General features: G+C 37.8%; 1 protein-coding gene across 7 annotated transcripts in view; it reads left to right on the forward strand.

Annotated features, from left to right (window-relative positions):
- Positions 1 to 17,535, forward strand: part of ADGRV1 (adhesion G protein-coupled receptor V1) — a 596,887-nt gene that overhangs the window by 402,489 nt on the left and 176,863 nt on the right. For all 7 annotated transcript variants that reach the window (XM_055387526.2, XM_055387529.2, XM_055387534.2 and 4 more), the window contains one exon: positions 14,711 to 14,889. In XM_055387526.2, the coding sequence (XP_055243501.2) occupies positions 14,711 to 14,889 (179 nt within the window). The remainder of the gene's footprint in view (positions 1 to 14,710; positions 14,890 to 17,535) is intronic.

The raw sequence follows: 17,535 nt of genomic DNA on the forward strand, positions 1-17,535 counted from the left end.
AAATTTTATTGGTAAACAAGTTACATAACCTCTCTGAGCCTTGATTTTCTTATTTGAAAACTCAAGTTGTAATAACAGTACCTCTCTTTACAGACTGTGAAAAGACAAAATGAATTAATGTATAGAATGAACTTGAAATGGTGTCTGGGACAGAATGCATACTCTGTACATATTTACCCATATTATTTGTTAAGATAATATGTTGTGGCTAAAATTTCATAGATTTGAAAACATCTTGAATACTCTGCTATTCCAATATAAATTATACCTTCTTTTTAAGCAAAGAAGATCATCTTCATGTAGTGGAAAGAGGTCTGACTTTGAGTGAGGTGGACACTAACTAGCTGCAAAGCCTTAGCAAGCTGGAGAACCTTTAACTCCTTATTAAAGTAGATGCATGGCTCATAACAGGCTCCATAAATAGCAGCCTTGCCTCTGTTTCTTCAGGCTTCCCTTTTCTTTGACAGAGAAGTCACACAGTGCAAAGCAAGGATGTATTAACAAATTATTTTGCTTATTTTTTAAAAGGAAACAATTCATAAATTCCTTTCTTGGCCATAGATACTGAATTATCCATCTGTTTGCTCTTCATGTAAGATCACTCCTTGAAACTATTGAAATCATTTCTCCCTTAAGAAGGCAGGGTTGGGGCAGTTCCAAGATGGCCAAATAGGAATAGCTCCAGTCTACAGCTCCTAGCGTGAGCGACGCAGAAGACGGGTGATTTCTGCATTTCCAGCTGAGGTACCGGGTTCATCTCACGGGGGCTTATTGGACAGTGGAGGCAGGACAGTGGGTGCAACCCACCGAGCATGAGCCGAAGCAGGGCGAGGCATCGCCTCACCAGGGAAGTGCAAGCGATCAGGGAATTCCCTTTCCTAGCCAAGGGAAGGGGTGACAGACAGCACCTGGAAAATCGGATCACTCCCACCCTAATACTGTGCTTTTCCAATGGTCTTAACAAATGGCACACCAGGAGATTATATCCCGTGCCTGGCTCGGAGGGTCCCACGCCCATGGAGCCTCACTCATTGCTAGCACAGCAGTCTGAGATCGAAGTGCAAGGCTGCAGCGAGGGTGGGGGAGGGGTGCCCGCCATGGCTGAGGTTTGAGTAGGTAAACAAAGCAGCAGGGAAGCTCGTACTGGGTGGAGCCCACCGCAGCTCAAGGAGGCCTGCCTGCCTCTGCAGAGTCCACCTCTGGGGGCAGGGCATAGCCGAACAAAAGGCAGCAGAAACCTCTGCAGACTTAAGTGTCCCTGTCTGACAGTTTTGAAGAGAGTAGTGGTTCTCCCAGCACGGAGTATGAGATCTGAGAATGGACAGACTGCCTCCTCAAGTGGGTCCCTGACCCCCGAGTAGCCTAACTGGGAGGCATCCCCCAGTAGGGGCAGACCGACACCTCACATGGCCGGGTACCCCTGAGACGAAGCTTCCAGAGGAACGATCAGGCAGCAACATTTGCCGTTCAGCAATATTCGCTGTTCTGCACCCTCTGCTGCTGATACCCAGGCAAACAGGGTCTGGAGTGGACCTCCAGCAAACTCCAGCAGACCTGCAGCTGAGGGTCTTGACGGTTAAAGGAAAACTGACAAATAGAAAGGACATCCACATCAAAACCCCATCTGTACGTCACCATCATCAAAGACCAAAGGTAGATAAAACCACAAAGATGGGGAAAAAACACAGCAGAAAAGCTGAAAATTCTAAAAATCAGAGCACCTCTCCCCCTCTAAAGGAGCACAGCTCCTCACCAGCAACAGAACAAAGCTAGATGGAGAATGACTTTGACAAGTTGAGAGAAGAAGGCATGAGATGATCAAACTTCTCTGAGCTAAAGGAGGAAGTTTGAACCCATCGCAAAGAAGCTAAAAACCTTGAAAAAAGATTAGACAAATGGCTAGCTACAATAACCAATGTAGAGAAGTCCTTAAATGACCTGATGGAGCTGAAAACCATGGCACAAGAGCTACATGATGAATGCACAAGCCTCCATAGCCGATTTGATCAACTGGAAGAAAGGGTATCAGTGATGGAAGATGAAATGAATGAAATGAAGCAAGAAGAGAAGTTTAGAGAAAAAGAGTAAAAAGAAACAAAGACTCCAAGAAACATGGGACTATGTGAAAAGACCAAATCTACGTCTGATTGGTGTACCTGAAAGTGATGGGGAGAATGGAACCAAGTTGGAAAACACTTTGCAGGATATTATCCAGGAGAACTTCCCCAACTTAGCAAGGCAGGCCAACATTCAAATTCAGGAAATACAGAGAACGCCACAAAGATATTCCTCGAGAAAAGCAACTCCAAGACACATAATTGTCAGATTCACCAAAGTTGAGATGAAGGAAAAAATGTTAAGGGGCAGCCAGAGAGAAAGGTCGGGTTACCCACAAAGGGAAGCCCATCAGACTAACAGCAGATCTCTCCGCAGAAACTCTATAAGCCAGAAGAGAGTGGGGACCAATATTCAACATTCTTAAAGAAAAGAATTTTCAACCCAGAATTTCATATCCAGCCAAACTAAGCTTTGTAAGTGAAGGAGAAATAAAATCCTTTACAGACAAGCAAATGCTGAGAGATTTTGTCACCACCAGGCCTGCCCTACGAGGGGTCCTGAAGGAAGCATTAAACATGGAAAGGAACAACCAGTACCAGACACTGCAAAAACATGACAAATTGTAAAGACCATCGATGCTAGGAAGAAACTGCATCAACTAACAAGCAAAATAATCAGCTAACATCGTAATGACAGGATCAGATTCACACATAACAATATTAACCTTAAATGTAAATGGGCTAAATGCTCCAATTAAAAGACACAGACTGGCAAATTGGATAAAGACTCAAGACCCATCAGTGTACTGTATTCAGGAGACCCATCTCATGGGCAGAGACACACATAGGCTAAAAATAAAGGGATGGAGGAAAATCTACCAAGCAAATGGAAAACAAAAAAAGGCAGGGGTTGCAATCCTAGTCTCTGGTAAAACAGACTTTAAACCAACAAAGCTCAAAAGAGACAAAGAAGGCCATTACATAATGGTAAAGGGATCAATTCAACAAGAAGAGCTAACTATCCTAAATATATATGCACCCAATACAGGAGCACCCAGATTCATAAAGCAAGTCCTTAGAGAGCTACAAAGAGACTTAGACTGCCACACAATAATAATGGGAGACTTTAACACCCCACTGTCAACATTAGACAGATCAATGAGACAGAAAGTTAACAAGGATATCCAGGAATTGAACTCAGCTCTGCACCAAGCGGACCTAATAGACATCTACAGAACTCTCCACCCCAAATCAACAGATTATACATTCTTCTCAGCACCACATCGCACTTATTCCAAAATTGACCACATAGTTGGAAGTAAAGCTCTCCTCAGCAAATGTAAAAGAACAGAAATTATAATAAACTATCTCTCAGACCACAGTGCAATCAAACTAGAACTCAGAATTAAGAAACTCACTCAAAAGTGCTCAACTACATGGAAACTGAACAACCTGCTCCTGAATGACTACTGGGTAAATAGCGAAGTGAAGGCAGAAATAAAGATGTTCTTTGAAACCAACGAGAACAAAGACACAACATACCAGAATCTCTGGGACACATTTAAAGCAGTGTGTAGAGGGAAATTTATAGCACTAAATGCCCACAAGAGAAAGCAGGAAAGATCTAAAATTGACACCCTAACATCACGATTAAAGAACTAGAGAAGCAAGAGCAAACACATTCAAAAGCTAGCAGAAGGCAAGAAATAACTAAGATCAGAGCAGAAATGAAGGAGATAGAGACACAAAAAACCCTACAAAAAAATCAATGAATCCAAGAGCTGGTTTTTTGAAAAGATCAACAAAACTGGTAGACCGCTAGCAAGACTAATAAAGAAGAAAAGAGAGAAGAATCAAATAGATGCAATAAAAAATAATAAAGGGGATATCACCACCGATCCCACAGAAATACAAACTACCATCAGAGAATACTATAAACACCTCTATGCAAATAAACTAGAAAATCTGGAAGAAATGGATAAATTCCTGGACACATACACCCTCCCAAGACTAAACCAGGAAGAAGTTGAATCCCTGAATAGACCAATAACAGGCTCTGAAATTGAGGCAATAATTAATAGCCTACCAACCAAAAAAAGTCCAGGACCAGACGGATTCACAGTCGAATTCTACCAGAGATACAAGGAGGAGCTGGTACCATTCCCTCTGAAACTATTCCAATCAACAGAAAAAGAGGGAATCCTCCCTAACTCATTTTATGAGGTCAGCATCATCCTGATACCAAAGCCTGGCAGAGACACAGCAAAAAAAGACAATTTTAGACCAATATCCCTGATGAACATTGATGCAAAAATCCTCAATAAAATACTGACAAACCGAATCCAGCAGCACATTAAAAGCTTATCCACCATGATCAAGTGGGCTTCATCTCTGGGATGCAAGGCTGGTTCAACATATGCAAATCAATAAACGTAATCCAGCATATAAACAGAACCAAAGACAAAAACCACATGATTATCTCAATAGATGCAGAAAAGGCCTTTGACAAAATTCAACAACCCTTCATGCTAAAAACTCTCAATAAGTTAGGTATTGATGGGACGTATCTCAAAATAATAAGAGCTCTTTATGACAAACCTACAACCAATATCATACTGAATGGGCAAAAACTGGAGGCATTCCCTTTGAAAACTGGCACAAGACAGGGATGCCCTCTCTCACCACTCCTATTCAACATAGTGTTGGAAGTTCTGGCCAGGGCAGTCAGGCAGAAGAAAGAAAGAAAGGGTATTCAATTAGGAAAAGAGGAAGTCGAATTGTCCCTGTTTGCAGATGACATGATTGTCTATTTAGAAAACCCCATTGTCTCAGCCCAAAATCTCCTTAAGCTGATAAGAAACTTCAGCAAAGTCTCAGGATACAAAATCAATGTACAAAAATCACAAGCATTCTTATACACCAGTAACAGACAAACAGAGAGCCAAATCATGAGTGAACTCCCATTCACAATTGCTTCAAAGAGAATAAAATGCCTAGGAATCCAACTTACAAGGGACGTGAAGGACCTCTTGAAGGAGAACTACTAACCACTGCTCAATGAAATAAAAGAGGACACAAAGAAATGGAAGAACATTCCATGCTCATGGATAGGAAGAATCAATACCATGAAAATGGCCTACTGCCCAAGGTAATTTATAGATTCAATGCCATCCCCATCAAGCTACCAATGACTTTCTTCACAGAATTGGAAGAAACTACTTTAAAGTTCATATGGAACCACAAAAGAGCCTGCACTGCCAAGACAATCTTAAGCCAGAAGAACAAAGCTAGAGGCATCACACTACCTGACTTCAAACTATACTACAAGGCTACAGTAACCAAAACAGCATGGTACTGGTACCAAAACAGAGATACAGACCAATGGAACAGAACAGAGCCCTCAGAAATAATACCACACATCTACAACCATCTGATCTTTGACAAACCTGACAAAAACAAGCAATGGAGAAAGGATTCCCTATTTAATAGATGGTGCTGGGAAAACTGGCTAGCCACATGTAGAAAGCTGAAACTGGATCCCTTCCTTACACCTTATACAAAAAGTAATTCAAGATGTATTAAAGACTTAAATGTTAGACCTAAAACCGGAAAAACCCTAGAAGAAAACCTAGGCAATAGCATTCAGGACATAAGTATGGGCAAGGACTTCATGTCTAAAACACCAAAAGCAATGGCAACCAAAGCCGGAATTGACAAATGGGATCTAATTAAGCTAAAGAGCTTCTGCACAGCGAAAGAAACTGCCATCAGAGTGAACAGGCAACCTACGGAATGGTAGAAAAGTTTTGCAATCTACTCATCTGACAAAGGGCTAATATCCAGAATCTACAAAGCACCCAAACAAATTTACAAGAAAAAAACAAACAACCCCATCACAAAGTGGGCAAAGGATATGAACAGACACTTCTCAAAAAAAGACATTTATGCAGTCAACAGACACATGAAAAAATGCTCATCATCACTGGCCATCAGAGAAATGCAAATCAAAACCACAATGAGATACCATCTCACACCAGTTAGAATGGCAATCATTAAGAAGTCAGGAAACAACAGGTGCTGGAGAGGATGTGGAGTAATAGGAACACTTTTACACTGTTGGTGGGACTGTGAAGTAGTTCAACCATTGTGGAAGACAGTGTGGCGATTCCTCAAGGATCTAGAACTAGAAATACCATTTGACCCAGCCATCCCATTACTGGGTATATACCCAAAGGATTATAAATCATGCTGCTATAAAGACACATGCACACGTGTGTTTACTGCGGCATTATTCACAATAGCAAAGACTTGGAACCAACCCAAATGTCCATCAATGATAGACTGGATTAAGAAAATGTGGCACATATACATCATGGAATACCATGCAGCCATAAAAAAGGATGAGTTCATGTCCTTTTTAGGGACATGGATGAAGCTGGAGGAACCATCATTCTCAGCAAACTGTCACAAGGATGAAAAACCAAACACCGCATGTTCTCACTCATAGGTGGGAATTGAACAATGAGAACACTTGGACACAGCAAGGGGCACATCACACACCGGGGCCTGTCCTGGGGTCGAGGAAGGGGTTAGGGAAAGCATTAGGAGATATATCTAATGTAAATTACGAGTTAATGGGTGCAGCACACCAAGATGGCACATGTATACATATATAACAAACCTGCACGTTGTGCCCATGTACCCTGGAATTTAAAAGTATAATAAAAAAAAAACAAACAAAAATAAGGCAGGGTTATATCCACTTTAAGAAAAATTGACAGTGAGAATTTAAAATCTTGCAGTATCTTTACTCTGTTTTGCTAGTTCTGTTTTTCCTTCTTCTGTTCTGATTTGGTTTCATTTTAGAGATAGCGTATACTAATGGTACAAAACATAATCGAATACTAAATAAAAAGTACATCTTTTTCTCACTATTTCTTGCATTCTCCATTCTCTGCTCTACCCTCAATGCCAATTCCTGAAAGTAAACACTACTGTTTTCCTGTGTATCTCTCCATCAATATTCCATGCATAGACAAATATTTATAAATATTTAAATAAGCACACATGTGTTCTTGTGTGTGAGTATATATATACACAATGTACATATATTTATATATAGTGTATATATGTTTATGTGTATCTGTATGTGTGTGTATATATGTATATATATATATATGGACATCTTTAAGTTTACCATGCATGGGTATACCTTTTTCCTATGCTATAATATGGTTATTACATAAGTTATTTTTCTGGCCTCCAGTTGATGAAATTACATTATTTTTTGGGTATTGTGTTACTTTTTGCTATAGTAAACAATGTGTCCTTGAACACCCTTGCATTCTGAATATTTGTTTACTTGAGCCATATCCATAGAATAAATTCCTAGGAATTATGCCTTTGCTATTCATGTCTACATGAAACATGCTCTCAGTTGGATTTCCAAATCATGAGGTAAATAAATTGCAAGTAAATTATTTGAGATATTCATATATGATATAGGTAAGCAGACAAATGATTTTTGCCTGTATATTCATTTGGCCCAATTTTATGATCACTTCCTGTCACCAAGTTAAATGATTGTATAGCAGTCTGCATCATTTATGAAAAATATACAAACCTTGCATTGTTCTTGCAGTCTGCTCATCTCATGCCTGGAGTCACAGCTTAATTTGAAATATAATCTTTTCTTTTGAAACTACAGCTTAATTGAAGAACACATTTTTAAAATGGTAGAATAAGGTTAGAAATCATTTTACAGTTGTACTTGAGCATTCACATCTTGTGCGTTGTTTTCTCAATATAACCAGGCTATGAACAAGCAAATGTACGTGTTATTTATTCCTTGGTAGAAAGGCTACTTAGTGCCAGAGCATAGCAAAACAGGAAGGAAAATGCTAAAATTAGCCTTGTTTCTCCTTCATCATTGATTTAATTTTGGGGGACATCAAAGGTATTAAGGACAACAGACTGGGAATTATCAAGATAAAAATGACATACCCAGAAAATATTGAATTCTCCAGTCCTCAAAAAGTCTTGCAATGTATTTCATGCAATAAATGTTAAGAAAGAGGGAGGAGAACTGGGGCAAGGACGAGGGATAACATTTCTTAGACTCCCATCTGAAATGAATGATTAAGGGCATATGGAATAGACAGAATTAATAGATCTGTCTATCTATAAGAAATACATCTTCATTTATTTCATATTTCTCAATTAAAATTATATGCAAAGCATTTCAATAGGTACTACAAGGTAAAGAAAAATTAATCCACAGTTCACAATTGTTTTGGGTAGTATATTCTGATAAGCCTTTGTAAGTTTTCCTTAAGACTTAGGAAAAAAATGAAGATACAGAACAGGTTATCTTTTTACTTCTACAAGTAAAGCATATCTCCACTGGCATATAAAGAGAGTGGTGAAAAAAAATGAGAACAAGAAGTTCTCATGTAAATAATAATATTGTCAATATTTGTGTCAATTTCTTTTTTTTTTTTCTTTTTGAGATGGGGTCTTGTTCTGTCACTGCAGCTGGAGTGCAGTGGCTCAGTCTCGGCTCACTGCAACCTCCGCCTCCCAGGCTCAAGCAATCCTCCGCCTTATCCTCCTGAGTAGCTCGGACTACAGGCATGTAATCATCATGCCTGGCTAATTGTTTGTATTTTTTGTAAAGACGGGGTTTCCCTATGTTGCCCAGGCTGATCTGGAACTCCTGGGATTAAGCAGTCTTCCCACCTTGGCCTCCCAAAGTACAGGGATTGCAGGTGTGAGCTACCGTGCCCAGCCTATTTGTGTCAATTTATATGGAAATAAATCTTAAATATAATCAGCCTTTACAAGGCAGTTTGGAGTATGTTGCACTCCCAGTTCTATAGCTAACCAGAAGATGAAAAAGCTATGCTGTTCTTTCATTGCCTCAGTTTCCTTATAAGAGGGCATGGTAAGATGACCTGTGAGATCTGTGTTGCTGCTAAAAAAACATAGTCTGCATACATCCATGCCATTAGTGTTTTTACTTAAAGAATTGTCATTTCTGCAATAATCAATCACAGTGTTAGGAAATTATGAATAACTAAAAATTTAACCTCTCCTTTTACCACAGAAGGAAATTAAAACCCAGAGAAGCCAAGTGAAATTGGCCAAAAAGCAGTTTATCCATGCAGAACCATGTCAAAGACCCAAATCAAGTTACTAATAATCATGTCCTTTTGAATTTTGTAGATTTTTAAAAAATATATAACATCTATATAACTTATTATTCGCCTGGACCTTTACTTCTGGATGAGTGCTTTGCAAATCTTCCTTTTCCATATTTGTATAGATTGTGTTTGTAATAGGAAATTTTTAAAAATAGCATTACATAGTTTTCTTTACATTTATTAAAATGGGCTTTTAATTAAGTACTCCCAAGTACAGTTACCTAGGTGATCATGATATGCTGGTAATTGTGAGAAGTGTGAGAATTCAAGAGTACATCATCTTTCCTGATAAGCAACAATGAAAATAAGAAGATGGTAGCTCTAATATACTAATGTTTAGAGTTATTAAAGATGAGACTATTTAGTAACATCACTGATTTTTAAGCTAAAAAAATTTTCATTTAATTGTCTCTTTCCAACTGACAAATTTGGTGGTTTATAATGCTGAAAATATTTTGGAATTTTTTTGGACTTGGCTTCAGAGACTATATCATATCTGTTTAAATGACCTTAATGCTAGGAAACTTTGTATTCTGAGTGTGTATGAAATGTAGAAACAGTCAAGTAGGATGAATGTAGTTGGTTAACTTTGGGCATAATAATGTTTTGGCTAAAAATGACATGACTACATTGTGAGGATGGGTGGTCTTAAGATAGTTTATAAGATCCTTGTAACAACATTTTAAAAGCTTAGAAACAGAAGTGTAAATAGAGACCTACATATTGAATATTTTAGTACAGTCTTTAGCAGAAAACGTGTAAGATAAACAGTGAACAGTAAGCTATGTTTAGTTAGCATGAAGCATATTTAGGTGAGCGACACCCTTTGACTTGCGTTCTGTTAGTTCCACATTGGATAAATGCATAGTCAATCAGGCACACAGATCACATTTGCTATATATCTGTTAACATTAAATTATTGTGCAAACATAATGATCTGTTAATACTCTTAGATTATGAAGGAAGAACAGTGATTTCAAGGAAAGGAATACAACAGGTCCTCAAGTAATATCATTTCATTCAATATCGTTTTATTGTAACATTGATGAGAAAATAAATAAATTGCTAGCCTTGGCTACTCTCTGTGAGATGTGAACCCTGAAAATTTGAGACAGGTCTCAGTTAATTTAGAAAGTTTATTTTGCCAAGGTTTAGGACACACGCCCATGATACAGCCTCAGGAGGTCCTGATAACATGTACCCAAAGCGGTCAGAGCACAGTTTGGTTTTATACATTTTAGGGAGACATGAGACATCAATCAGCATATGGAAGGTGAACATTGGTTCAGTCTGGAAAGGCAGGACAACCCAAAGCAGAAGTGGGAAGACTCGAAGTGGGGAGGGGGCTTCCAGGTCATAGGTAGATAAGATACATTTTTTGAGGCATTATTTTGAGTTTCTGATTAGCTTCTCCAAACGAAGCAATCAGATACGCATTTATCTCAGTGAGCAGAGGGGTAACTTTGAGTAGAATGGGAGGCATGTTGGCCCTAAGCAGTCCCAGCTTGACTTTTCCCTTTAGCTTAGTGATTTGGGGGCCCCAAGATTTATTTTCTTTTCACAGTGGAGTTTGCATGTTCTCCCCACGTTTGCATGGGTTTTCTCTAGTATTTGGGTTTCCTCCCACATCCTAAAGCTGTGCACGTTGGCTTAATTGGTATGTCTAGATGTTCCCGCTCTGCATGTGCATTGGTGTGTATGTGTGAGTGCACCCTGTGATGGGATGACATCCTGTCCAGGGCTGGTTCCTGCCTTGTGCCCTGAGCTGCCAGAATGGGCTCTGGTCATCCTTGACCCTGAACTGGAATAAGCAGGTTATAAAATGAATGAATAAGTGAATACAAATTATTGTAAAATAAAAATTTATAAAGTATATGAAGAAAGTAAATCATGTAAATGCAGGACAATAAACAATGCTGTACAGAAGTGCACAGGGAGCCTGCCATGTTTGTGATTGTTTTTGACATGCATAGTGGTAGAAGGTGCTCCTGACAATTTTCACTGTGCAAACATTGATTCCTTGATTTAACCCACCATCATGACAACCAGTGGCACTCATTGATTCACCAAAACCTGGATAAATAATTACTTACTCGAGAGGCTGAGGTGTCAGGATTGCTTGAGCCCAGGACTTCAAGGCTGCAGTGAGCTATGATCATGCAACTGCACTCCAGCCTGGGTGACAGAGCAAGACCTTGTCTCTAAAAAAAAATTTTGTAAAAATAATCATCTCACTTGTTCTTATCCATCTTTCTTAAAGGTATGTATAGGTCACACTTAATTCATTATTTAATATGAGAAGTATTTAGGTCTTTATTTAGAAGCTTGGTCATTGTTTTGTGACCAGAAACATGCCATAGGAACTTAACTCTTTTCTGTATCAGTTAATCTATGGTAACGTTGGTTTCATGATACTTTGTTTTGCTTAATTTTGCAGTTTCCAAGAACCTATTGACGATATTAAGTGAGGACATATTGTATAGTCAAATGCTCCACCATCTTCTTTTGGTTTAAAAAAAAAATGGCAGTAACTAGAGATTTTAACACCACTGCTTTGGGAAAGCAATACATTAATACATCTCATTCAAGTTTTGGGTGGAAGAAGAAAGAAAAACTAAGTTAACTAAGTTGAGCTAATGTAAACAAACATTGAAATTGTAAAGGCATTTTGGATAACTCATTGAACCTAAGAACTGTAACTACAGTTAGACCTCACAGGGACTGTGAGCATTCTTCTCTACTAACACACCTCTGCTTCACTGCCCTCATGGCTACGCTCTTTCTATGTCCACTTACTTCAGTCGACCAGCTTAGACACTCATGGAACATCAAGGAATTCAGTGTAGATGATTGGCTTAGCCTGGGCCAGGCTTCTCCCCTGATTAAATCAGCTGTGGCCAGGGGAGCAACGTCAGGGAGTACACAGAGCACACTCTACATGTGGTGGGAGGAGGGTTAGAGAGGCAGGGTTTGGAAAAGGGCTGCTCATGAGCTAGGCATTTGTCCAAAAATGTGCCTACCACACTACATTAAAATAAAATTCAAGTAAAACTTGAAATGAGCTAGTCAACACAAATCTTACGTTTGGCCTATGTAATGTTTCTAGAATAATTAAATGTTGTTCCATTACATTCTAGTATTTCTAGTCCATAGCTTTAAAAATGATATATTATGGGAAATACTTCTCTAGAGTATATTTCAGTGATCATATTCTTTTAAGAAGAAATTTAAATTATTTTTTATTTATAATTGGCAAAAGCTTATGACATTTGAAGCTTGTTTTACTTAATCAGGTATTCAGTAATTCAGCCACTCTGGGCCTTGAGCTCTTTGGGACAGAAGCACTGCATGTATAAATCTAACAATTACACTTGTCTCAGTCTTATCTGAGCCTGTGGTCAAGGCCAGACAGCTGCTGACAGGTTGAGTAATTCTAACTGATGGAACTAATGTCCTTCTGCGTAAAAGCAGACATTTTGAAAATGTCTCAATCTTTATCTTGATGAATCAGCTTAGAGTCATTTAGCAATCTGTACCCTCCTCCTTGACTCTTCCACCTACTGCACCACCGAGTTACGATGTTACATGGATGCACACAAACATCTATCCAACATAAATAATTAGTACTTTTGTTTAGAAGATGGATTAATCAATGATTCTTGCTTTGTATGAATTTTCATTCTTTAACAGGCAGTATTGTTTACCCCAGCAACAACACTTTACACAACCCCGCTTATTTGAGTCCACATCCCTATATTAATTATAGAAAGAAAAAAAAAGTTGGATCTAGCAATTTTTAAAAATGAATTAGAACAAAGTTACATAAGCAACAACTCAAAACATGCTTCATAATTACAGATATAAGCAGATGTACATAGAGATATGGAGTGCTGGCAGGAAATAAAATTCAGAGACACAAATCTCTAAGTAACCAAACATTTTTATCCTTCCCTGGTTTAGCCTAATACTAATCCCTCAAGGCTAATTTGGTACAGATACAATCTTACTCAGAAGCCTCAGTAAATAAAACATCTGAAAGCCTTCCCACAAACATTAGGAATGCTTATTTTTCAAATAGAAAAGTGTTTATCTTTTGTCTTTCACACTGTCTGACCTCCTAATAAGAGATTTAAGAAGAGGCAGTCACATTTTCCAGTATTGACTATGTATGTGCTCAGCACTTTACATGTAATATCTCATTTAATCTTTATAATAACCTTGTTGTATACATGCAGCTGAGGCTCTGAAAATGTTGTGACTTGCCCAAGATTATCCACTTAAAGTATAACATTAATGAGAATGAATGAATTATATAGACATATAATAATATAGACATAATATGTAATTCATTCATACTCACACTCTTTCTACCATACAAAATTGAGAAGGAGGATTATCCAGGCAATAGGTATTACTGTTTGAAATATGTATGGCATGGCATTCAATATTGTTACTGTACTAAATGATAATTAAATATAAGCATTCCTTATGGAAAGAAGACACTAGAAGACTTAGATCCAAGTTAGGTGTGGGATTTGGAGCCAACATAACATTTATAGGCCTCAGTTTTCTTACTCTTATTTATTTAATGTGTCCCCTCATCCCCCTTCACTCTACACACTTGTCCTATTTATATGTTTTATCTCAATAGGAAATAACAGATATAAGATGTGATGTAAATATAATATAAAAGAAATATTGCCCTTAATTATTTGTGTCCCACTTATTTGGAAACTAAGGTTCAAGAAAGTAAATACCACCCCATCTCTTTCACTGCTGTATCCCCAGCACCTACACTGGTCTGTGAAATTTAGTAAGCAATAAATATTTGTCATGTGAATGAACAAAAGGGAGAGAGTATAGATTGGGAAACATGGACCACAAAATGAACCCCACTATCGTACTTTCTCTCTGTGCGATCATTTTCTGTTTATTTGTCTACACCTTCCACTGGACACTAAGATCAAGGTTGTCTTCAACGTTATTTCCCCGCTAGAACAGTATCTGGCCCTGCCATATGATAGGCCCTCAATAAATAAAAATTGTCAAAAAGCTTGAAAATATAGGGCTTTTTATTTCATTATCACCTGGAAGTTAATGTGGGAAGTAGGTTTGCATATCAGAGTATGTTTCTTCAAAGACACATTTACAAAACAGTCATAGAAGATTGTAACTGAGAGTAAATCAGAGCAAATTAAGGCAAATAAAAAATACAGCAAATCAACTAAATATTTCCCTGTGTTTCCAGAATTTTGAGGTATCCTGAATTTCTTGGATAAGAATGAAATTCTTATGAAAGAATGAATGTATGAACTAACTTAAAAAAATCAAAACTAATTGTTAAGTAGATCCTGGCTTTTTGTTGGTCGGTAACATTGCCTAAGCCAGGTGAGTTTGTGTTCTGTGCTGTTAAAGAAGAGCCTGTTCATTTTATGTTGTTTTCTTCCTTAGTCTGTGAATTTCTGGTACGTGCTGGTGATGAATGATGAGCACACAGAGAGGCGATATCTGCTGTTTTTCCTTCTGAGTTGGGGACTACCAGCTTTTGTGGTGATTCTCCTCATAGTTATTTTGAAAGGAATCTATCATCAGAGCATGTCACAGATCTATGGACTCATTCATGGTGACCTGTAAGTACACCCAGGCAACACATTGCCCTAGCTTTCATGTACCTAAGCAGATTTCATTGCCATAAGAGCTGTGATTGAATAAGTACCAGGAAGATCTTTGCTTTTCTGCCACAGTGTCTGAAGCTCTGCTTACTCTAATTACTCTTTTAAATAGGAAACTGTGGCCTCTCAAGTTTCTTTGGTAGATGCAGTTTTCTCAAGTGAGTTGGTGTATCAAACAGTTCATGGTAATTTGTACCTTAGCATTTAGTTTATTAGATTGAAGCAAACTAATATTTAGCAAAATCAGGGCACTATGAAATTTTTGATAAAGAATTTGTGAAAACAGTTGGAGTGTGGCATATTCTCTAAGCAGTGTGTTTTTGGTGAGGGCGGGGGATGGCAGCCACCATCACCCATAAGATCCCTGAATACTGAACGACTGCATCACAGTGAATGGAGAGTGTCTGAAGAAGTGCATAGGAACAAGACAAGATCACCTTGGTCTTAGATATTCTTGTTAAAATACCCTTTTAATCTTGAAATCTTAACACTTTTTTATGTACATATGCATATATATATGCATAATATATATATATAATGCATATATATATGTGTGACTTAATCCTAAATCTGGTATCTTGTAGCTTTGAGGACCACTGAGCCCCTCTTAATAGCTCCACATGTAGGGGGTGGAAAAACACTTTGCAATAATAAAGCTCAACCAACTCTTGGTATAAGGAAGAGAAAAAGTAAAATTCTAAATAAGAAAAAATAGCCTATTCACAGTCTTTTGAAGACAGTATTACTTAATTATCTCACAGGTTATTATGAAGATAAAATTAGCTAGTAGACATGAAAAATATTGAAAGTTAAAGTACTATATCAGCAGTCATTTTAATAGAATTATTGCTTATGATCAATTATATACTTAATAAATACTTGTTATTGATGTATACAAATGTATTTCACACATAGGCAATCACAGACACATACCCCATACCACATTCAGATAAAGGAGGCTAGCTATGTAAAACACACCTAAACACACAAATGTACACAAACATGCAAACACAATACACACACTAATATACTATGTATTTTTGTAATTCTTTTTATTGAAATTCAAAAGACTCCCTAATACTGATTATTTTATAATATTATAATGTATTTTATGCATATACAAGTCTATATTCCTGTAATCTTCTAAAAAGGAACGATGGCATCTTTCAGAATTATATTATGATTTTTTACATTTTACTATCCCTTGCATTAATTTAAATCGTGGACTGCCAGGATTAATTTCAGAAAATTCTACGTCATTCTTTGTGATATGCAGAGTAACCACGAAGCAAGCCGTGGTGGCTAGCAGATCATTCTTTTCATGAGCTCCCTGGCAAGACAGGACTTATTTAATTTTAGCATTACATGTATACCCATCCAGCCTTGCTAAATGGACCCAATGAATGTAATATTAATTAGAAAAAACTATCTCGATCCTTTTAAAAGGATTTTTAAAGGGAGAAATAAACTATGATCAAAGAATGTCCAAATGAGCTTACTCAAAGTATTTGCCTTCTTAAGCTTTTGGTAAATGTTCTCTATGACCAACTAAATTATAATAAGTGAAATGTAAAATATAGTTACTTCTACCTGGTTTTAATCTTAAAGAATTGTTAGACCAGAGGCCGGGCGTGGTAGCTCACACCTGTAATCCCAGCACTTTGGGAGGCGGAGACAGGCTGATCACAAGGTCAGGAGATCGAGACCATTCTGGTGAAACCCCATCTCTACTAAAAATACAAGAATTAGCCAGGCGTGGTGGCGCATGCCTGTAGTCTCAGCTACCTGGGAGGCTGCGGCAGGAGAATCACTTGAACCCAGGAGGCGGAAGTTGCAGTGAGCCAAGATCATGCCACTGCACTCCAGCCTGGGTTACAGAACAAGACTCTGACTCAAAAAAAAAAAAAAAAAATATATTAGATCAGTGTGTCTAACCTTTGCATTACAGGTTACTTTTCTCCTTAATTCACAAAGAATATTCCTAAGTCCTTCCCATACGAATTTATTCTAGCTTGTAAAAATTCTATATCTTACTTCAATTTTAATATAAGGTTATAAACTGATATATTATTTATACTAAAATATTGTATACTTATATCATCATTTTAAAGCATGCCATTTCTCTAGAGGTCATAATAGATTTATGGTTGTATGAACTAATGGCCCATCTGTTGGGCAGTGGTTACTTCATAGTATTTTGCTTGTCTTCTAGGCTCTTCCCTAGAAGAATTTTAAAATTCTTAGCTCATTATGGAAGAGCTAAGAATTTTTAAAAATGCCTCAAGGGGAAAATCTCCAAGTGTCTTGTTCACTCTTTCTGGAACGTGTTTTCTCAAGTTCTCTTTCCTGCCAGCCCTGAAGTCTAATTTTTGTCTCCTTAGCTCTTTGAGATTGCCAGATAATTCGCTGGCTTTCCTGACTCTCAGCATCTTTCCTTGTCCTGGATTTTCAGTCTCCCTTTCTTTTCCAAGTATTAATAGGCAGATACCCTGGAGGGAAAAGTGGTATGCTGAATGTAGCGCTGATTTCAATAAGCTTCTCTTCTTTACAAGATTGGCCTGTCAGTGTTGGCTGCCTCAACAGCTTTACAGTGCCTTCAAACAA

The sequence above is a fragment of the Gorilla gorilla genome, chromosome 4 (assembly GCF_029281585.2).
Source record: "Gorilla gorilla gorilla isolate KB3781 chromosome 4, NHGRI_mGorGor1-v2.1_pri, whole genome shotgun sequence".
Classification (NCBI taxonomy): Eukaryota; Metazoa; Chordata; class Mammalia; order Primates; family Hominidae; genus Gorilla; species Gorilla gorilla.